The 19,649-nt window shown below is 44.4% G+C and overlaps 2 protein-coding genes across 2 annotated transcripts in view; one reads left to right on the forward strand and one right to left on the reverse strand.

Annotated features, from left to right (window-relative positions):
- Positions 1-5,545, forward strand: part of LOC112237791 (protein unc-13 homolog A) — a 121,633-nt gene extending 116,088 nt beyond the window's left edge. Inside the window, 7 exon segments of the mRNA XM_042329593.1 lie at positions 898-954; positions 1,675-1,755; positions 1,945-2,092; positions 2,403-2,459; positions 3,068-3,160; positions 3,453-3,612; positions 3,697-5,545. Of these exon segments, the coding sequence (XP_042185527.1) occupies positions 898-954; positions 1,675-1,755; positions 1,945-2,092; positions 2,403-2,459; positions 3,068-3,160; positions 3,453-3,612; positions 3,697-3,988 (888 nt within the window). The 3' untranslated portion in view covers positions 3,989-5,545.
- A 4,436-nt stretch (positions 5,546-9,981) lies between these two features.
- LOC112237792 (RNA-binding protein MEX3B) lies at positions 9,982-18,149 on the reverse strand. The gene is made up of 4 exons (XM_024406400.2): positions 17,807-18,149; positions 16,682-17,229; positions 15,245-15,501; positions 9,982-14,976 (listed from the first exon to the last, which is right to left on the reverse strand). Exons 2-4 carry the CDS (start codon positions 17,169-17,171, stop codon positions 13,798-13,800), a joined length of 1,926 nt encoding a protein of 641 aa, XP_024262168.1. The 5' UTR covers positions 17,172-17,229; positions 17,807-18,149; the 3' UTR covers positions 9,982-13,797.
- Between the last annotated feature and the right edge of the window lie 1,500 nt (positions 18,150-19,649).

Below are 19,649 nucleotides of genomic sequence, written 5' to 3' on the forward strand. Positions count from 1 at the left end.
CACGGCTGAGCCATGGAATACCTGACCTGGTGCCACTGGAATACAGCACCTTTCCTCCCCGTTAGTCCCCTTTCTCCTCTTCCTGTCCCCTCCTTAGTCCCCTGTCTCCTCTTCCTCCCCTCCTTAGTCCTCTTTCTCCTCTTCCTCCCCTCTTTAGTCCCCTGTCTCCTCTTCCTCCCCCCTCCTTAGTCCTCTTTCTCCTCTTCCTCCCCTCTTTAGTCCCCTTTCTCCTCTTCCTCCCCTCTTTAGTCCCCTTTCTCCTCTTCCTCCCCTCTTTAGTCCCCTTTCTCCTCTTCCTCCCTCCATAGTCCCCTTTCTCCTCTTCCTCCCCTCTTTAGTCCCCTTTCTCCTCTTCCTCCCCTCTTTAGTCCCCTTTCTCCTCTTCCTCCCCTCCATAGTCCCCTTTCTCCTCTTCCTCCCCTCCATAGTCCCCTTTCTCCTCTTCCTCCTCTCTCCTTAGTCCCCTTTCTCCTCTTCCTCCCCTCCTTAGTCCCCTTTCTCCTCTTCCTCCCCTCCTTTACCTGTCTCATATTTTTCTCCTTGTCACGTTTTTCTTTTAGAAGGAACGTGTCCTTCCACTACAGTGTTGCCTGTATGTTGAATGGATTGGAGGTTACCACACAATCCCATACTGGATTTGAAACCTCTCCTGCACATGTCTTTTTCCCCCATTCTTTATTGTGACATGTTTAACTACATGTATGTGTAATTTGTACTCTCCTCATCTTCTTCAAACAACTCTCCCCCTCCTCATGCTCTGCTCTCTGCACCACCTCCCCAACCCAATTCTCCCTCTTCTCTCACCATCATCCTTATCTCACTCACTCACTCTCACTCTCACTCTCACTCTCACTCTCACTCTCACTCTCACTCTCACTCGCTCTCTCTCCATCACAGGGCACTCAGATGATCTTTAATGCAGCTAAGGAGTTGGGTCAGCTTTCTAAGCTCAAGGTAATGATGATGACATATTAGGATGAGTTCCTTTATGATGACACATTAGGATGAGTTCCTTTATGATGACACATTAGGATGAGTTCCTTTATGATGACGCATTAGGATGAGTTCCTTTATGATGACACATTAGGATGAGTTCCTTTATGATGACACATGAGGATGAGTTCCTTTATGATGACACATTAGGATGAGTTCCTTTATGATGACGCATTAGGATGAGTTCCTTTATGATGACACATTAGGATGAGTTCCTTTATGATGACACATTAGGATGAGTTCCTTTATGATGACACATTAGGATGAGTTCCTTTATGATGACGCATTAGGATGAGTTCCTTTATGATGACGCATTAGGATGAGTTCCTTTATGATGACGCATTAGGATGAGTTCCTTTATGATGACACATTAGGATGAGTTCCTTTATGATGACACATTAGGATGAGTTCCTTTATGATGACGCATTAGGATGAGTTCCTTTATGATGACACATTAGGATGAGTTCCTTTATGATGACACATTAGGATGAGTTCCTTTATGATGACACATTAGGATGAGTTCCTTTATGATGGCACATTAGGATGAGTTCCTTTATGATGACACATTAGGATGAGTTCATTTCTACAGCATGTTTCATATAAAACACAGTCCTGGGGTGTATATTGTGTCGTATTACATTGTTACATTAACTCTGTTGTCTGTTTCCCGGTACACTGCAGGAGCACATTGTGAGAGAGGAGGCCAAGGCTCTCTCCCCTAAACAGTGTGCCATCATAGAGCTGGCATTGGACACCATTAAGGTACCGTATATTACATGTACAGTATGTATAATGTGTACTATGCAGTAAATAATAAGTCTGCTACTGTATGATGCTTCATAACTTGTTACAAGCATGTCCGAGCCTTTGGGATGTCTTATAACAAGGGTTATACTATGTTACATCTCTCTAAGGATAAATAACACTGCCTGTTGACCTCTGCCCCTGCAGCAATACTTCCATGCGGGTGGTGTGGGTCTGAAGAAGACATTCCTGGAGAAGAGTCCTGACCTGAAGTCTCTGCACTACGCCCTGTCCCTCTACACACAACACACTGACAAGCTCATCAGGAAGTTTGTCCTTTCACAAAACGCTCAGGGTACGTCACACCCTCTGTCTCTGTCTGTCTGGCTAGTGGTCTGTCTGTCTGGCTAGTAGTGGTCTGTCTGTCTGGCTAGTGGTCTGGTTGGCTGTCTGGCTAGTGGTCTGGCTGGCTGTCCGTCTGGATGGCTAGTAGCTGGCTGGCTGGCCCGTCTGTTTCGCTAGTGGGCTGGCTGGTTGGCTGGCTCGCTGGCTGTGTGTGTGTCTGCCTGTGTGTCTGATCTATTTTTTAATGCTAACTGTCATTGTGAAATGTGTTAAAAGAATACATCCTACTGAGGTGTCTTCTCTCCCTCTCTCTCTGCTAGTCCATGGAGGGAAGGGGGTCAGGTATACCCTTAACGAAGACACATTACCAGAAAAGGGTAAGTGCCTGTGACCGTGCATACCCCCACCCACCCCTCAATTTCTTCCTCCCTCTCCTTCTCTCTACACCTATCCATTTTAAAGAGGTGTTTTCAGGAGAATTACCCTCAATTACTGAATTACAGTCTTGTCTGCAATCCTGTAGCTTGATCTTAACCCTGGTATTAAACCTTGCTCAGCTAAGCCCTGCTCATCTCGTTACCAAGAGGTGTGTTTGTTTTAGTACCAATCGTTCCGTTCCGAGCAGAACCCCTATTGTTTTTCTAAACAGGTTCGATCCCCCCAAAAGTACCAATTCATAGAGCTGATTTTCCTTCATTTTTTAAACTTGTGAAATCAACACCATTTTTACATTTAGCTCAGAACTATCCAAATGTGTCACACACACACACACACACACACACACACACACACACACACACACACACACACACACACACACACACACACACACACACACACACACACACACACACACACACACACACACACACACACACACACACACACACACACACACACACACACACACACACTGGCTATGGTCAACAGCAGTGATCTCAACTCTGTGTGTCTGATGTGGTGGTTAACTCTTGACCTCTGGCAGGGTCGGGAGTGGAGGAGCCAATCGGAGAGGTGGTAATGCACGTGGAGATCTACACCCATCCCAACACTGGAGAACACAAGATCACTGTGAGAGGTGAGAGAGGAAGCGATGGAGGGAGGGGCTGAGGGGGAGGGGTGAAGGGGAGGGGGAGGGGTGAAGGGGAGTGCGTAAGGTAGGGGTGATGATGGGCTTTACATGCGTTCTAATTGCACTAGACTTGAGCTTCTTTGAAATGCACTACAAACTAGCTACATGTCATCTCTGCTCATCTTCTTCAAACAACCATCCTCATGCACCTCTTTCTGCACCTCTTTCCCAACCCTCTTCCCCTCCTCTCTCATCAACCTTCTCGCTCTCTCTCTCTCTCTCTCTCTCTCTCGCTCAGTGATTGCTGCTAATGACATTAAGTGGCAGACCCAGGGGATATTTCGTCCCTTCGTGGAGGTCTACATCATTGGTCCCCACCTCACTGACAAAAAGAGGAAGCACGCCACCAAGTCCAAGAATAACAGCTGGTCGCCCAAGTTCAACGAGACCTTTCAGTAGTGAGTATATCAGGTTTCTGTCTGATGGGGTGGGGTCTGTGTGTGTGTGCTATCTAACAAGCCTCTCCTCCGTCTCCTCTCCAGTTCCTTGGGCAGTGAGTTGGGTCCGGAGGGCTATGAGCTGCAGGTGTGTGTGAAGGACTACTGCTTCGCCAGGGAGGACCGTACGGTGGGCATGGCCCTGATGCAGTTGAAGGACATGGCCTCCCGGGGCAGCATGACATGCTGGCTCCCCCTGGGGAAGAGGGTCCACATGGACGAGACGGGCTTGACGGTACTGAGGATCCTGTCCCAACGCAACAACGACGACGTGGCCAAAGAGTTTGTCAAGCTCAAGTCAGACCAGCGCTCTGCCGAGGAGGGACGGGCGAGCTGAGAGGGAGAGTAGAGATGGGCCTAGTGATCAAGATACTGATTTAGATACACACACACACACACACACACACACACACAGTTACTAATACAATACTGGCATGTTTATGTCATATAAACACAGTCATGAACACACTAATCATCTCTAATCACATAATGATTATCAAATGTACACAAACACAGAGGTGACCAACAGTTCCTTTGAGCACCTGTCAATGAACCAATCAATTTATCAATCCATTTCTACTGCTCTCTCTCTCATTATCTCTCTTTCACTCTTGCATATTACACATTTTATATATATTTAATGCAGAAATGTGAGAAACAAATATCACCTGATGAGTTATGGTGGAGTTATAGAGACAGATGACTTTGCACTTTGACCTCTCGGCATGTTCAAGAGAGCAGCCCTAAACCCCAACTCTTACTTCTCCGTCTGTTCCTATTAATCTGTCTGTGGGTTTATCAGTGTGTTGTTCTCTTTCGCTCTCTTTCCTTTTCTCTATGTTGTGCTCAGTCTTCCTGTCATGTGATGTGCTCTGGGTAGAAGTAGACCTCAGTGACAGATCTAGGATCAACTTACACAGTTGTCCTGGCTTTCCCTGTTGGGGAGAGGGAAATGTAACATTGATCTTAGATCAGCGTCTGGGTGCAGCTTCATCCTATCTCGTGTGATGATGTACTTCCTGCATGTTGAACCCAATTCTCAGAGAACACTGTGATTAATTAGCTGATACCACGGCAACAGCTGTACAGACCCCGCCCCCCACAGACACTTGACACCTTATACCTGTGTGCACGGTGCATATGACCTGGTATAATAAGGGTTAACATAATAATAACCTTTGTAACCATGAAGAAAACTACTATCCAGTAAAAAACTAAGTGAGGAAAGAAGAATGTGCCGACGTTTGATATGAATGTGTATTTTGTAAGACAGGCCAGTCTTTCACATGGGTTGAGGTTAGCCTAGGTTTGGATCAGAGTTGTTGGATGTTAGCGTGTTTGGAACACACCATATGTCCATGTTGTATATAGACACTGAGATGGTGCCGCAGACCCAAACATGTACCTTTTGAAGATGGTCTGCTCTTTTTACATACTCACCTACCCTAGCAATGGCCCTGGCCTGACATTACTATAAAGGAGTAATACTAGCCAATAGATGGTTGATTCAACCCCTCATAAACCCCCTTCTATGTTCCCTTGAAAGTGCACAAATACTGCAAAGGGCTACAGGACCAGCAGACATAGACATTACATAGACACTGCCTGGTCACTTCTCCCGTCTGTGTCTGTGAGAATTGAATAAATATGTTTTCTGTGCTATGGGCCATAAGATAAAACTAACCCATAGGCCACTATATACAGTGAGCTCCAGAAGTATTGGGACAGAGACACATGTTGTGTTGTTTTGGCTCTGGACTCCAGCACTTTGGATTTGAAATGATACAATCACTTTTCATTTAGAAACTTTTTGTACATAGTCCCTCCCATTTTAAGGGACCAAAAGTATTGGGACAAATTCACTTATATGGGTATTAAAGTAGTTAAAATGTCAGTATTTGGTCCCACATTCCTTGCACGTAATGATTACATCACTCTTGTGACTCTACACATTTGTTGGATTCATTTGCATGTTTGTTTTGGTTGTGTTTCAGATTGCTACATGCTAACATCCCATGCTATTGTAAAGGTGAGAGGTTAGCATATTTTGGGGGTATGATATTGTGTGTCTAACTTTCTCACTCATCATTATTCACAATTAATTCAGGATTAGCCATAGCATCTATATTCATGTAGAAGTGTTTAGAAACATATTATATTCTTATTTACAATAAAAGTGACTCTAAAATGAAACAATACATTATTTACCAATAATTTCTATTGGGCACAAAATGATCTGAAACAACCAAAACAAACCGCAAATGGATCCAACAAGCTTGTAGAGTCACAAGAGTGATGTAGACTTTGGGTACTAGGCATATGGGACCAAATACTACACTTTTGACTACTTTAATACATGTGAAAGTGAATTTGTCCCAATACTTTTTGTAATTTCTAAATGGTTCACCCGATATGGATGACAATATCTTAAACGTAAAGCTGACAGTCTGCACTTTAACTTCATAGTCATTGTATCATTTAAAATCCAAAGTGCTGGAGTTAAGAGCCAAAACAACAACAAAATGTGTCACTGTCCCAATACTTTTGGAGCTCACTGTACACCATAAGGTCACTACAGAGCAACTGCATGGTTTCTCTGACTGCCTTTTCAATCATCTGTTTCTGTGTTTTTAAGGCAATACCTATTTGTCTGTTTTGACAATTTGGCCCTGCATTTTTCTGAGGATAAGCTTTAGCCTGTTTTGGAGTATGGCTGTATGTGTCTGTCTGTGTCCGTCTTTTCTGTCCTACCTGATTTCAGTGTTTATTTGTGGTATGTAGAGGCAAGCAATATAACCCCTAATCACTGGAAACCTGTGGCATGCCCAGGAATTCCAACTGCAATACCATGATCCAAGGAGTGGAATGCCAATCCCACATTTTCATTGGACCACTGAGTGGGAAATTCCCTGTTATAATGGACTCATCTCAATTTCCTTCTCATAGGACATGTGTGTGTGTTTCTTGGCATAGAGGGAAATGCTTTGGGAATACTGTACATTGGAGAGAATGAATTTCAGCTTACATTAAGATCTCTCCTATCTGCTGTTCAGTCAGCTCCTGGTCTGACTTTTCCAGAGGATGACTTTGCAAAGATTGTGATGAATGGACCAACTCAAATGGACCAGCTAGTGTTTTTCAAAGACTTGTGTTGGCTAGTAGAAGTGTCAACGCCCAAGCCATCGTAGTAGTTTAATAATACCACATCAAGGCATCGTAGTAGTTTAATAATACCACATCAAGCCATCGTAGTAGTTTAATAATACCACATCAAGGCATCGTAGTAGTTTAATAATACCACATCAAGGCATCGTAGTAGTTTAATAATACCACATCAAGTAGTTTAATAATACATCAAGGCATCGTAGTAGTTTAATAATACCACATCAAGGCATCGTAGTAGTTTAATAATACCACATCAAGCCATCGTAGTAGTTTAATAATACCACATCAAGGCATCGTAGTAGTTTAATAATACCACATCAAGCCATCGTAGTAGTTTAATAATACCACATCAAGCCATCGTAGTAGTTTAATAATACCACATCAAGGCATCGTAGTAGTTTAATAATACCACATCAAGGCATCGTAGTAGTTTAATAATACCACATCAAGGCATCGTAGTAGTTTAATAATACCACATCAAGGCATCGTAGTAGTTTAATAATACCACATCAAGGCATCGTAGTAGTTTAATAATACCACATCAAGGCATCGTAGTAGTTTAATAATACCACATCAAGGCATCGTAGTAGTTTAATAATACCACATCAAGCCATCGTAGTAGTTTAATAATACCACATCAAGGCATCGTAGTAGTTTAATAATACCACATCAAGGCATTGTAGTAGTTTAATAATACCACATCAAGGCATCTATATATTAACCACCCACTCAGCACGTAAAGATCTGTCGATGTGCCCGTGAGCAAGGCACTTAAAGCTAATTTGCTCCAGGGGCGCCCTACCCAACCCTTCCCGTGTTCAACTATGGCTGACTGTAAAACAACACATCTCACTGGCTCTCTCCAGTGTGTCACAATATCGTTTTTTATTACTTTTCTTTTTGACAATGCAAATGCCATATGGGTGTTGGCACACAATGCTTGTATTGTGATGTTTGTGCTTGTTGTACATGAGTTTGAATCAACACTTTTCACAGCTAGAAAGCAACATGGACTGTGTCATGTTGCATTGTGGAGGGAGAGCTAATACATTGTTCTTTTTTTGTTTTTATCTTCTGAGCTTCTGTTTAATCAAAGGCAAGGCTTCTGAATGTCATTTCACATCACATGATCATGACAGCTGACAGTACTGCTAGTGGTGCTTCTGATAGTACATGTATGACTTCATTTAACTCCAAGAACCTGCTCTTTGTTACCACTCATAGAAAGACTGCACACACACACACATATATACACACTAACATATGCGCAAGCACAAAAGGGCACACGTGAGATGACATGCATGCACGCCACCACATCTCCATGGAGACCAAGTGATGCCCACCCTGTGAATAAAAACAAACACCAGTGCATGAAGGGAAAATGAACTTTAACGTGCCAGCACGCGTCTCTTTGATGTTACCAATAATGGGATTTTTTTTCTCTTTTCATTTGAATACCTATGTAATGATGATGAATTATAACATTTTATTTTTTAAAAGGCTTGTGAATACATACAAATATTTAACCAATATGAATGTAGCGTGTACACGGAATTCGCATGAGAGAATTATTTTCTACTGAGGATGTTTCTAATTTGTTTATTATCATTACGATTGATTGTTCTTTATCTAGAATGAAGGTGGGTTAGAATGCAGCCTGGTTGTGAACTGCTTCCTATTAAAAAGGCCATTTGTGTCCAACTGCAATTTTCTGTACTTTATTCTCTTCTCTATTAGAGCATATCTGACGCTCAGTGATCATGTAAAAAGACACTGTCCTTCCTATGTATTGTCCTACTAAATCTATCTACTGTTTCCAGAAGCTGTCTGCTGGAAACTGCAGCTGCATCCCGTCTAAACCGGAGAGCTTTGGCAGTATGCACACCGCCCACCCCGATCGTTCATATCTACTGCCACCATGTGGTGGAATGAGAGATGACAATGTGCCCAACTTGAGATTTATAAAAAGGGATAGTTCACCCATATTTAAATGCTACTCGTTTCATTACCTTGAAAGCAGTCTATGGACATTCATGCTTCAGTTTTGATAAGCATAGCCCCTGTCCTCAATTTCCAAACCACCCCAAATAAGCATTCTTAAAATGGCACGAGTGATGTATTCCTTCTCCTTTAGGACAATGGTCATTCAGTACAGCACCATTCAATTGAACGTTCTATTTGTCCTTTATTTAACTAGGCAAATTCTTATTTTCAATGACGGTCTACGAACAGTGGGTTAACTGCCTGTTCAGGGGCAGAATGACACCCCTTTGTCAGCTCGGGGGTTACTAGTCCAACGCTCTAACCACTAGGCTAGTCCAGGCTAGTCCAACGCTCTAACCACTAGGCTAGTCCAGGCTAGTCCAATGCTCTAACCACTAGGCTAGTCCAGGCTAGTCCAACACTAACCACTAGGCTAGTCCAGGCTAGTCCAACGCTCTAACCACTAGGCTAGTCCAGCACTCTAACCACTAGGCTAGTCCAACGCTCTAACCACTAGGCTAGTCCAACGCTCTAACCACTAGGCTAGTCCAGGCTAGTCCAACGCTCTAACCACTAGGCTAGTCCAGCACTCTAACCACTAGGCTAGTCCAACGCTCTAACCACTAAGCTAGTCCAACGCTCTAACCACTAGGCTAGTCCAACGCTCTAACCACTAGGCTAGTCCAACGCTCTAACCACTAGGCTAGTCCAACGCTCTAACCACTAGGCCACCCTGCCGCCTCCATTACACTATGCACTGAACACAGCCCTGGTTCTGTCATTTCTGATAATTGCACCCACTGGTGTTCCAGGTCTGATTAGAGGGTAAGTTTAGACTGGCGGCCCAATTTGGATCGGTCAAAAGACCAATTAGTGAAATAAAAGACCAGAATTGGCTGCCTGTGTAAACACAGCCTGACTTGGTTGAAAGTGTGGAATGCAAGGTAACCTCCTACTAGTTACTACTCTAGTCAAATCAAATTTTATTTGTCACATTCGCCAAATACAACAGGTGTAGGTAGACCTTACCGTGAAAATGCTTACTAACAACCAACAATGCAGTTGAGAATATAAGAGTTAAGATTTACCTGAGTTCATTTGGTAAAGCATAAGGTGGTAGTCAATTATGTGGTCTGACCGTAAAGTAAGCTAGAGGTGAAAGAAAGCACAAACACAACAGGGTTATTGTTTTACAGTAAAAAAAGAAACCAAAAACAAGATTTTATTAAAGAAGCATAAAAAATAAAACTCTTGATACATTTCTCATAACCGTCAAGTCAGCTCAAATGATATGCGTATACAATTGTTCCGGCTCACGGTTAAAAGGTCCATAAACTTTCAAATAAAATATATTTCAATTTAAAAATTTCTTCAATAATTTTCTCATTTTGTTATAAAATTGGCTATATGTAGTACACAGGAAATAAAGGGGAAAATCATTTAGAAGTAATAAAAAAAGGGTCACATTATTGTCTGGGATATTTAGGTAAGCAAATAAATGGTAAAAATAAAAATGTGTAAAAAGTTTCTCCCCTCTAATGCCTGATGGCTTGAAGACATGCATATGGTTAACTTACAAATAATTATACATGTTTTTAAAAACTACACTTAACTTCATTACTTAAGTCTGGTAACTTTTTTAAAAACGAGATCCCATTGATTGTATTCAGGGTATATACATACAAGTCAGGCCTGAAACCTTGTTTGCTGATGTAACATTTTGGTTCTGCATACAAAAAGAATTAAAGCAAAATAGAAAGGCAGAGTTTCAGGGGGAGCGGCTTGCCCAGATGGGCGTGGCACTCTCTGGGCCCACCTCTGTCACAAAAAGGTCAGTGGTCATTCCTCAACGAGCCTCTATAAACCCTGTTTTCAAACCTAAAAGGAGAGGGGTGAAGTTCAGAAAAAAATGTATCTGCAGAATATGAGAATATTCTGTACCTTTTAGCTGTTTGTTACTGTACATTACCATAACACTCTGGACCATGGGTAAAGAGTTTACTAGTGAAACAACCAGACCAGAACCTACACCAGAACCACCTGGCAAATTCAACTATGGACATTAAGTGACAGAAGTCATGGGCAGTTCTGGAAAAAAGGGGCCCTTTTAAAATTGGCCTCCATTTAACACTAAAGGAGACTCACACAAACACTCAGTCTAGCTGTTCCTTTAAAGACATGGTCACGTCCTCCCCTGCACCTAACTTGTGTCTGCAGGAGCAGAGATAACTAAACGTTTGACATCAAGCCCAGCAGGGACAGGTTGCCAGTTTACACAGATCGATCGCTCTCATGTTGAGGGTAGAGAGAAAGACCACGGTGTGGTCAGGGTTGTACAGTTAATTCTTAAAAGAGAAGCAGGAGAGGGGACGCTGTGCCCCTGTGCTGCCCTAGATGGCCGTTCCTTTTTTCTAAAAACAGTATCTGTGTCAGTAGCAAGTTTGCACCAACGCACCATTAGAGTAGTCTTCAGTAAAATGGGAGTCCTCAGTGGCTACTAGCTGCACATCTGTAGACATGGAGGGCGTTTCAAGTTGGGGGAGATATTGTGCATCTAAATGAGGGTTGACTATTAGATTACGGATTAAGACGTCAAGCCTCTGTCCCCTTCACTTGGCTAGCTCGTTTAGAGTCACGCATCTTAGACACACAGAAGTGGATTGTTAAAAAGTAGCTTGGCTTCAGCTCTGCCTATACCATGTGAAGAGTGTTCATTCTCTTCAAATGCATATTTTCCTTCTCCCTCCCTGAAGGCAGTCACTGATCTGAAGTGACCTTATTGCTAGGAACACCTGTCCACATGGTAGATCACTGAATAGTACCTCAAGGTGTGAGGGGAGAAAGGAAGGCTGCAGTTGAAAAGTATTGGAACAGGGCCTTCTGTTAATTTGTTCACAGACAATGGATGTGAATTAACAGGGTTGACCACTGAGACAGACCGGTACTAACAGGGTTGACCACTGAGACAGACCAGTACTAACAGGGTTGACTACTGTTCTATAGACGTAGACCAGAGAGAAAAGAACAAGCAACACATTCTGCAGCTGTTTGGGTTTGAACACATAGTGTCTGGAAGCCCTGGATGAAATAGCTACTAGCTGCCATATTGGATACATTTATTACTCTCGCTGTTGTCACCAATGAGAATGTTAAAACACCTGAAAATGTAGTGTGTGTGCTCATAGGAAGCCCTGTTTTTAATCTTGTTTATCATGGCTTGTCTCATTCTATGAATACATCCGTACATATGTTCAAAGGGCTACATACTACAACTGTGTACCGTACCATCACAACAAAACCAACCTGTCCACATCATAGTTAAAAACACCATAGGAGAGAGGCAGTTGATGTGAACTTACTAGAAAGAAAATACACAGAAAACATATCTCCCAGGATGCCACTGCCGCATGGGCTGGGTGATCCGGGGTTAGACTAGGAGAAAAAGAGCTTAGCTGGGGGAGTTGAGGTGGGGGCTAAAAACGTTACAATGTGTCGCTCAAGGTTTGCAGTGCAGAGAGACAGCTCATTCTGACGCCCCTTAATACTGGGGACGGGCCGCCTCCTCTTAACCAAGATCCCTATTGGCAGAGACATTCCTGTGTGTGTGTGACATCACCAAGACCAATATACTCCTGTTGGACTTCAATACACAAAGAGAGAGAAAGAGAGACACACAGACAGACAGAGAAAGAGACAGACAGAGAAAGAGACACAGACAGACAGACGAGAAGTCAGGGGCAAACCGGGCCACAGTTTACAGTGTAAAAGCCAAAACCCTTCTAAAAATTATTTAGCTGTCCAAATCAGATAGAAGATCTGGGTGGACTGGGTTTAGTTTGTCATGTGGATGGCTAGGTGTCTACACTGAGCTCCACAAGGGGAAGAAAGAGGAATGGAGCCAAAAACAAGACATGTTTGTTTCAATTACACATTCTGTTGTCAGCTGAGCATTCGACGTGGAATACAACAGTAGGGTTTAATACAAGGCTCGGCTCCGCTTCATTCAATCGAACCAGAAACAAAGCCCAACTCTGGAACTATTGAAGGAGAGAGGGGAGGGTAGATAGGAAGAGAGGGTTTGAGAGAAAGACAGACCAACGGGGACTGAGTAACTGACCTATGGCATTACTACTGATATTCCTTAAATAACTTTAAACTATTATATTATTCCCATACTGGTCGTTAAAACCAAGACATCGAATATCAGTTTTTGAACAGTATAAATATCTTAAGTGTTTCAGTCTTCATTCATAACATCTATGAGGTCCCTCAGCCTTGTCTCATAGGTGTCTCTTTCTGTGCCTGTTTTAAAGTCAGTTCCAGGCTCATACCACAATCCCAAAGCCTTTCCTTTACATCACTATACTACAGCATGAGAGAAAGAGAGAGTTAGAGAACAGAGAAGACCAGAAAAACAGTGTTTCGTATCCTGTCAAAGAACATGGGAAAGAAACCAGAAAGGTGCAGGTCTAGGCAGCTCCGTCAAAAAATATCTGTTATTTAATTACAAAAGTGGCAAAGGAAAAGGATTGTGAAAGAAGCAGGCAGAGATATCTGAAGAAGAAGACGCGAGGGAATGAAAACTATACAGACAACCTAGAGGCTGAGTCCTGAAGGCTTGTCCAGGTCAGAATGAAGGCCTGAAGAAAGATAAGACACAAGTCCACCGTGAAATCTCTTGATCCCAGCCCAACTACTTCTGCAGTCTGCAGAATGAACCAAAATCAGCCCGTCTGGAAATAATAATAATAATTATTACTACCATTATTCTTGTCATAGTTATTATAATTAAATCAACATCTTTATAGTGTCATTTCTAATATTGTAATCATTATAGCTCATCCTATTAGCAAAGGTTGTTGGTGTCCGTTCCTCCACAGTTGACGCCCCACTGCAGTTCTGTTGGATAGTCAGAGAGGGAAAAAAGTGATGTTTTTTAAGATGACACCCTCCTCCTCTCACCTCCACTTCTCTCCCTTGTCTTTGGGTGGGGGTTCATTAGGAGAAGATGCGGATGCACTGTGTGGCAGGGATGTGGCAGACAGGGCATTCGGGCTCAGCGGACTGGCAGATCTGTCCGGCGCAGTCCATACAGAAGAGGTTGTGGCCGCAGGGCACCAGGGCCGCTGTCACCTCACTCTCAAAGCACACAAAACAGTCCCTGCTCCCGCCCCCTGGCCCTACACCAATCAGACCTCCAGCCCCAGAGCCTGCCGCAGGCTTCAGCCGGCCCAGCATGCCAGAGGCCAGGCCCACTCCACTGCCCCCGCCCTCTGAGTCTGTGGGAGAGCCTCCGGGCAGGGAGGAGGCTGAGCAGGAGGAGTAACCGGTGGATGAGCCTCCGGAGCTGGAGCTAGATCCTCCGGAGATGGTCCCTGCAACAGTACCGCCCGACTGCAGCCATGAGAGGGCACTGAGGGGGTCGCTCTGGGCCCGGCGGGCCATAGGATGATCCAGGGGTCCCACCACGGCATCAGGGGGCAGGGTGGGGGACAGGCGGGGTGTGATGGCGCCTCCACTCAGGCCGCTGCTGTTTCGGCGGAGAGGTTGCTGCTGGGAGGAGCCTGGGACCTTCCCTCCTCCTCCATTGACGAAGGGTGCCCAGATGTTGGCGGCGCTGAACTCAAAGCCCAGCTCCTCAGAGGGGAGGCCAGGGGTGAACCCGCCTCCTCCAGCACTGCTGGAGCCTGTGCTGAAGGGGCTGGTTGGGCTGTCTCCCTCTGTGGCCCTCCTGGGGGCGCTGTAGCTCTCAGAGCCCATCCCTCCCTTATGTTGATGGTAGGAGACCAGCTTCCTCCCAGATGAGTGGTGCATGGCCAGCGGGAGGGGCGGTGGTGGAGGAGGAGGTGGGGGTGGAGGGGCAGCATGGTGGTTGTTGGCCCGAGACCAGAGAGCAGCGCCCAGCGAGCCCAGGCCCTCTAAGCTAACGTCGGTTCCGTTGGTGTGAAAGTCGTTGTCTCCCTGGAGGTCCACGAAGGCCCCGGTCCGCAAGGTGATGTGCGTCTCGATCTCCTCCCGGGCTCGGTCCACATTCTCTGGCATGCCCGTCACCTCGAACACAGGGTCCTTCTCCCGACTGGGTGTCACGATGTAGGTGTGGGTCTGCTGCTGGATGCGCTTGATGGTCGCCCCCTTGGGACCAACCACTAACCCAACCACACGGTATGGCACCCGAACCTGCACCAGGGGAGGAAATAAGAGTAAGGGCTTTCCAGACCACGTGAACTGACCATGTAAAACTATGGAGGAAATTACACACCCATAAAAACAGGTGATGAATCACAGTGTACTGGCAGAGCAGTAAAACAATACCAAGAACTGCCATTTAAATGGAACTGAACGGTTGTGAACTAAGTGTATGAAAGTAGCTCCCTTTCACCTGGTTAAATAAACAACAAACAAACAAAACATTAGGTTACTGTATTTCCCACTGTGGTTGTCGTACCTGTATGGTGGTCTGTCCAGGCAGGTGTGGGGGTCCTGGGATTGCTCCCCCCGTCCCGGGTGCTCCTGTGCCCGTGGCCCCAGCCTTGCAGCGGGACGCCCGGATCATGGAGAAGTGCTCTGCCGCCGAGACAATCTCCCGCTTGGCCATCTCCACATCTTCCCTGCGCCCTGTCACAATGAACACGGGCTCCTCGCCTCTCACTGGGGTCTTTATGTAGGTGTTGGTCTTTGCACGCAGTGCCTTGATCTTACAGCCTGGGGCAGAGAGAGATGGAAAGGTGAGGAAGAGGGGAAATAACAATGTTGGCCAATTGTGTTTAGCAGAGTTGAGAAGTAATAATTTTCAATAGGGAAATGTTTGTGTAATGGTTGTTTCATAAACTGAAGATAAACAATACATGAAATATAGCTACTAACTTGATTCAGAGAATAGGACTTCGTGGACAAATGTTTACTAAACTGGTTAAAATAATCTGTTCGCACTGCATTCACTGGTTGACAAACAGCCTGGCAAAAATATATATTTCCATTATGTAGGCCTGTAATTTATTAGCCTCATAGCATTTATAATGCTAACCCAAGGACCGCTGCACTGTTTCTTTAAATATGGACAGTTCGCTCTCACCCACCAATAGGATGGGACGTGTGTGATGTCATTCTGGGAGGCAGAAAGCATGGCATTTTCAAACAAAGAGAACAATGCCATAACGTAGCCACAACGGCGAACCAAGCATAGTAGTCAATATTGTGCGCAGAGAGAAAATGTGTATGTATTTTGAAAAACGGCCGAGAGCGGTCGACTGGGCTGGATACGGGGCGAAAAGACCGCCCAGTCCCGTGTTATGCGCGGCGGCCATCCCAACTGCCCCGCTTTAGGGCCGAGCATGAATTACATAAAATTACTACAAATCTAATTTGAACGTGGACGTAAATATAAACACCAGACATATTGTTTAAAATTGGTGACTTCTGTCGTTCATATCGCTAAATTACTCGATAGGCTTCTTTTGTTTGGTGCAGCCTGCTAGACATGTCCAGACTCCCGACAATCTGCCGCTTTGTCTGACCCTCTCCCACCCCTCCCCCTCCCTGCTACCCATGCACCATACACAACCAATAACATCTGTAGTTGATTTAACACTGTTGTAAGGACATGCACACAAGGCCAGTAAATCATTATGTCTACATGTAATATGCGAATAAACAACAGCCGCTGTACACATCAATAACAACTCTCATAACACCAGACGCTGATACGTTTCAGAGACATATCACCCCCCAAACAAAGGAAGGCTGTCTGGTGCATGGTCCTATGCATTCGTGGTTATGAGAGGAGTAGTTTGTAATAACATCTATAACGTTAGCTTTAATATCTTATGAACTAGCTAGCTACGGTCAAACCATATAGGTAAACAAAAGTGGGGGAAATTCTTACCTTGTCTTCCCACTATTTCAGCAACGTGCTCGGAGCTGGGCACAGGTACGCATTCGGTCATGTTGACACTCCTTTTACGATTGCAGATAATTGAGTTTTGTTCCCCGAGCATGGAGTGAGAGTGCGGGCCAGCCATGTGGTACCCGCCCGATCCATAGTACTCTGGAGACGGGGAGCAGGACGTCGGGGATTCCCGGGAGCCTCCTGGGTGCTCCAGCAACTGCAGGTTGACATAACCGCCGTTGCAATTCTCGGAGACTGGACCCTGGTTCTCGTCGAGTGGGTCAACGTGCCCTCCACCACCGCCCCCACAGTCCACCTTCTCCAGGGCCATAAGTGACAGCTGGTCCATGGCGAAGCGGAGAACCTCCTGATGGCCCTCGTCCCGGGACTCCTGATCCGTTTCTCGGGGCAGGCTGACCCCGTTGTGCTGGCTGCTCACTACCATGTCGTGGTCCATAATCTCGGGGTGGAATAAGGGGCTAGGCATAGTCCCCGAGGATGAACATCCGATCTTGGGTCGCCTGTGGGTGTAAAAGCGCTCTTTTCTGGGAGAGGCAAACAAAGGGAGTTTCAGCACAAAACGTTTTTAGCCATAAGTTTTAGAAAACACACAAATGAAATGTACTAAAAGTTGTAAAAACATTTGCTGTCATATAGCTAGTTAGTTCCGTAACGATAAATAGGTTAGTGTGTTCGTCTTGGACGCCGTTCCCTTCAAGCCTGCTTTGTCTGTGTGTTGCATTCCGTCTCACTGTCTGGCAAAAATAGTCTGTGTGACTGACTCTTGTTGAAATGTGCATCATACATATTTTAATAAGCCAATATTAAATATTCCATAACAATGAACACTAGATCTATTCTATTTTGTCTATTCAATCGGTATCATCCCGAAAAGGGAGCATCACATTTGGGAAAGCGCTAATCTGTTAGCTAGCCATAGTACGCTAGTTAGCAAACTAGCTAGTTCCACAGTTGAGTCAGTCACGTTGTCGTCCCCTTTGTTTGGGAGTACCACAGCTAGCTAACGTTAGTTGGAAAGCAAAGACATTCTTCCGTTAAATAATTTGTCTAAGCCAAATACTTTTTTTGGGGGGGGGTAAAATATCTTGAAATGTACCTTACCCTTTGGCCAACTCCCGATTTTATTGAGTTCCTCTCTTTTGATTCTTGAAGGAATGGTGAGTGGCGACCAGTGCGCTAATGCTAGCTAGCTCGCTAAATTGGGGGGCGTTGGAGAAAATGTTTAAAAACGAATGAGAAGGGACAGGCTGTCGATGAGAACCTATTCCAGCCGGATGTCGTTTAGCAGCCCGTCATTTTTCGTATCGGTTCGTAGTTTATTACATTTTAATGCACATACCTCCCGAAAATTGTATCTGGATCTAGCTAACCTCTTTCTCTTAGCTGTTCCCTGGTCCGCCGCCTTTGTCTCGCCAGGCGCACGCCGCTCTGCCTGTCTCGCACACAGAACTGACGTCATCCGCGACACAACAATGGGTTCAAAGGCCAAGGCACGCACGCCGCGATCGATTTTGTTATTTTATACCTCAGTGATTGTGCTGGTGGATAATTTTCCACATTGGAAATTGATAAAGCAGATTATAATTTGTCTGCTGGTTCCGTGTCAGTTTTTGAAAACGTCGTGGGAAATTGACAGTTATGGATGCTAAGATGGTGTCACAGGTTGGGTAGAGTGGGTTATTGGGAAAATGGAGACAAAATAACCTATCAACCTCAACATTTTTGTCAAGGGTAGCAGTTCAAGATCACCAACTGTGTCTGAAGGTCTAGAGCGAAAGCAATGTCCCTGTTATTGTGTGGGTGCCTGTCAACCCCTTGAGGTTGACCAAATGGGACAATAACTGAATAATAGATGCCAGATTCCATGTAGTCTCTAGAATAATACATTAATTATCCATTATTGATTGCTATACACACTCAAGCTTCAACTTCTGATGATCACATTGACCTACCTACAGAATCACTACGTAGCCTACATAACCAGATAAGTCTGGTGAGGTGTCTTCTCCGTCTGCTGATCTCACATAGCAAGCATCTAAAAGAACACATGACAAGACAGCATTTATTTTTGTTATAGAAAAATTAATTGCTTGATGTTTGACTTACAAATTCTAAAACAGGCAATGGTAACAAATCCCTCTGAGGAAAAACAAAATGTTTTTTTTTTTACTACAAAGCATAATTTGAACAATTACAATTCATGGGGGGGTTCCTACTTTTTCCAGATATCTTCATATGACAGTGAATGATCGTCGCATTCATACCTCAAATCAAGAACAGGTTAACAAATATTTAAAAATCTGTTAAATAACTACAGCATAATTGTGACTTGCCACAAAGTTTAAAAAATAAATCCCAAATAGGCAACTGAGTAATGGCACAGTCTACGTCAGCCGTCACATATTTTGACAGTTCAATGTAACATGAAAGCAAAAATACATCTACTAAGACTAGCACCATTTTGAACTTTAGGAACATGTGAGCCATGCGAGTCAATGCAACCGCTGTGCAGAGCACTGCTCTTCGACTATTCAGACTACATTGTTTGAAGAACACCAAACCAAATAAGATAGGGATAACAAGACCTATAGGATATATCAGGTCATATGATGCATGTTTATCTATGACTGATTCCCGACGCAACAGGTAGTCTTTTGCTAAGTCCATTTTGAGCCACCAACTTATCTTACAGTATGTGGTCACTTGCCCAATCCGCACCCCTCTAATTCTCCACAAATGACAGTGGAACCAGGGCAACACAAGACAGAGCTAGATGGAACCTTTCAAATGGAATGGACTGAGTGGTGCCCCACAAACACACTGTTCTTCCCTCTCTCAAGCACACAGACAAAGTTTAGCAAGTTTAAGGTCAAAACAGAGTTCAGAGTATTCACAAAAGGTAAGACTAAGTTGTCTAAAGCACCATACATACTTGTCCACATTC

This window comes from Oncorhynchus tshawytscha, linkage group LG10, assembly GCF_018296145.1.
Source record: "Oncorhynchus tshawytscha isolate Ot180627B linkage group LG10, Otsh_v2.0, whole genome shotgun sequence".
NCBI classification, from domain to species: Eukaryota; Metazoa; Chordata; class Actinopteri; order Salmoniformes; family Salmonidae; genus Oncorhynchus; species Oncorhynchus tshawytscha.

Excerpts from the sequence above, each read along its gene's own strand:
- LOC112237792 (XM_024406400.2), bottom strand. The coding sequence starts at position 17,171 with ATGCCTAGCCCCTTATTCCACCCCGAGATTATGGACCACGACATGGTA. Across the intron at positions 15,502-16,681 it reads TGAAATAGTGGGAAGACAAG|GCTGTAAGATCAAGGCACTG; the intron begins GTAAGAATTTCC and ends TCTCTGCCCCAG. Across the intron at positions 14,977-15,244 it reads CTGGACAGACCACCATACAG|GTTCGGGTGCCATACCGTGT; the intron begins GTACGACAACCA and ends CCCCTGGTGCAG.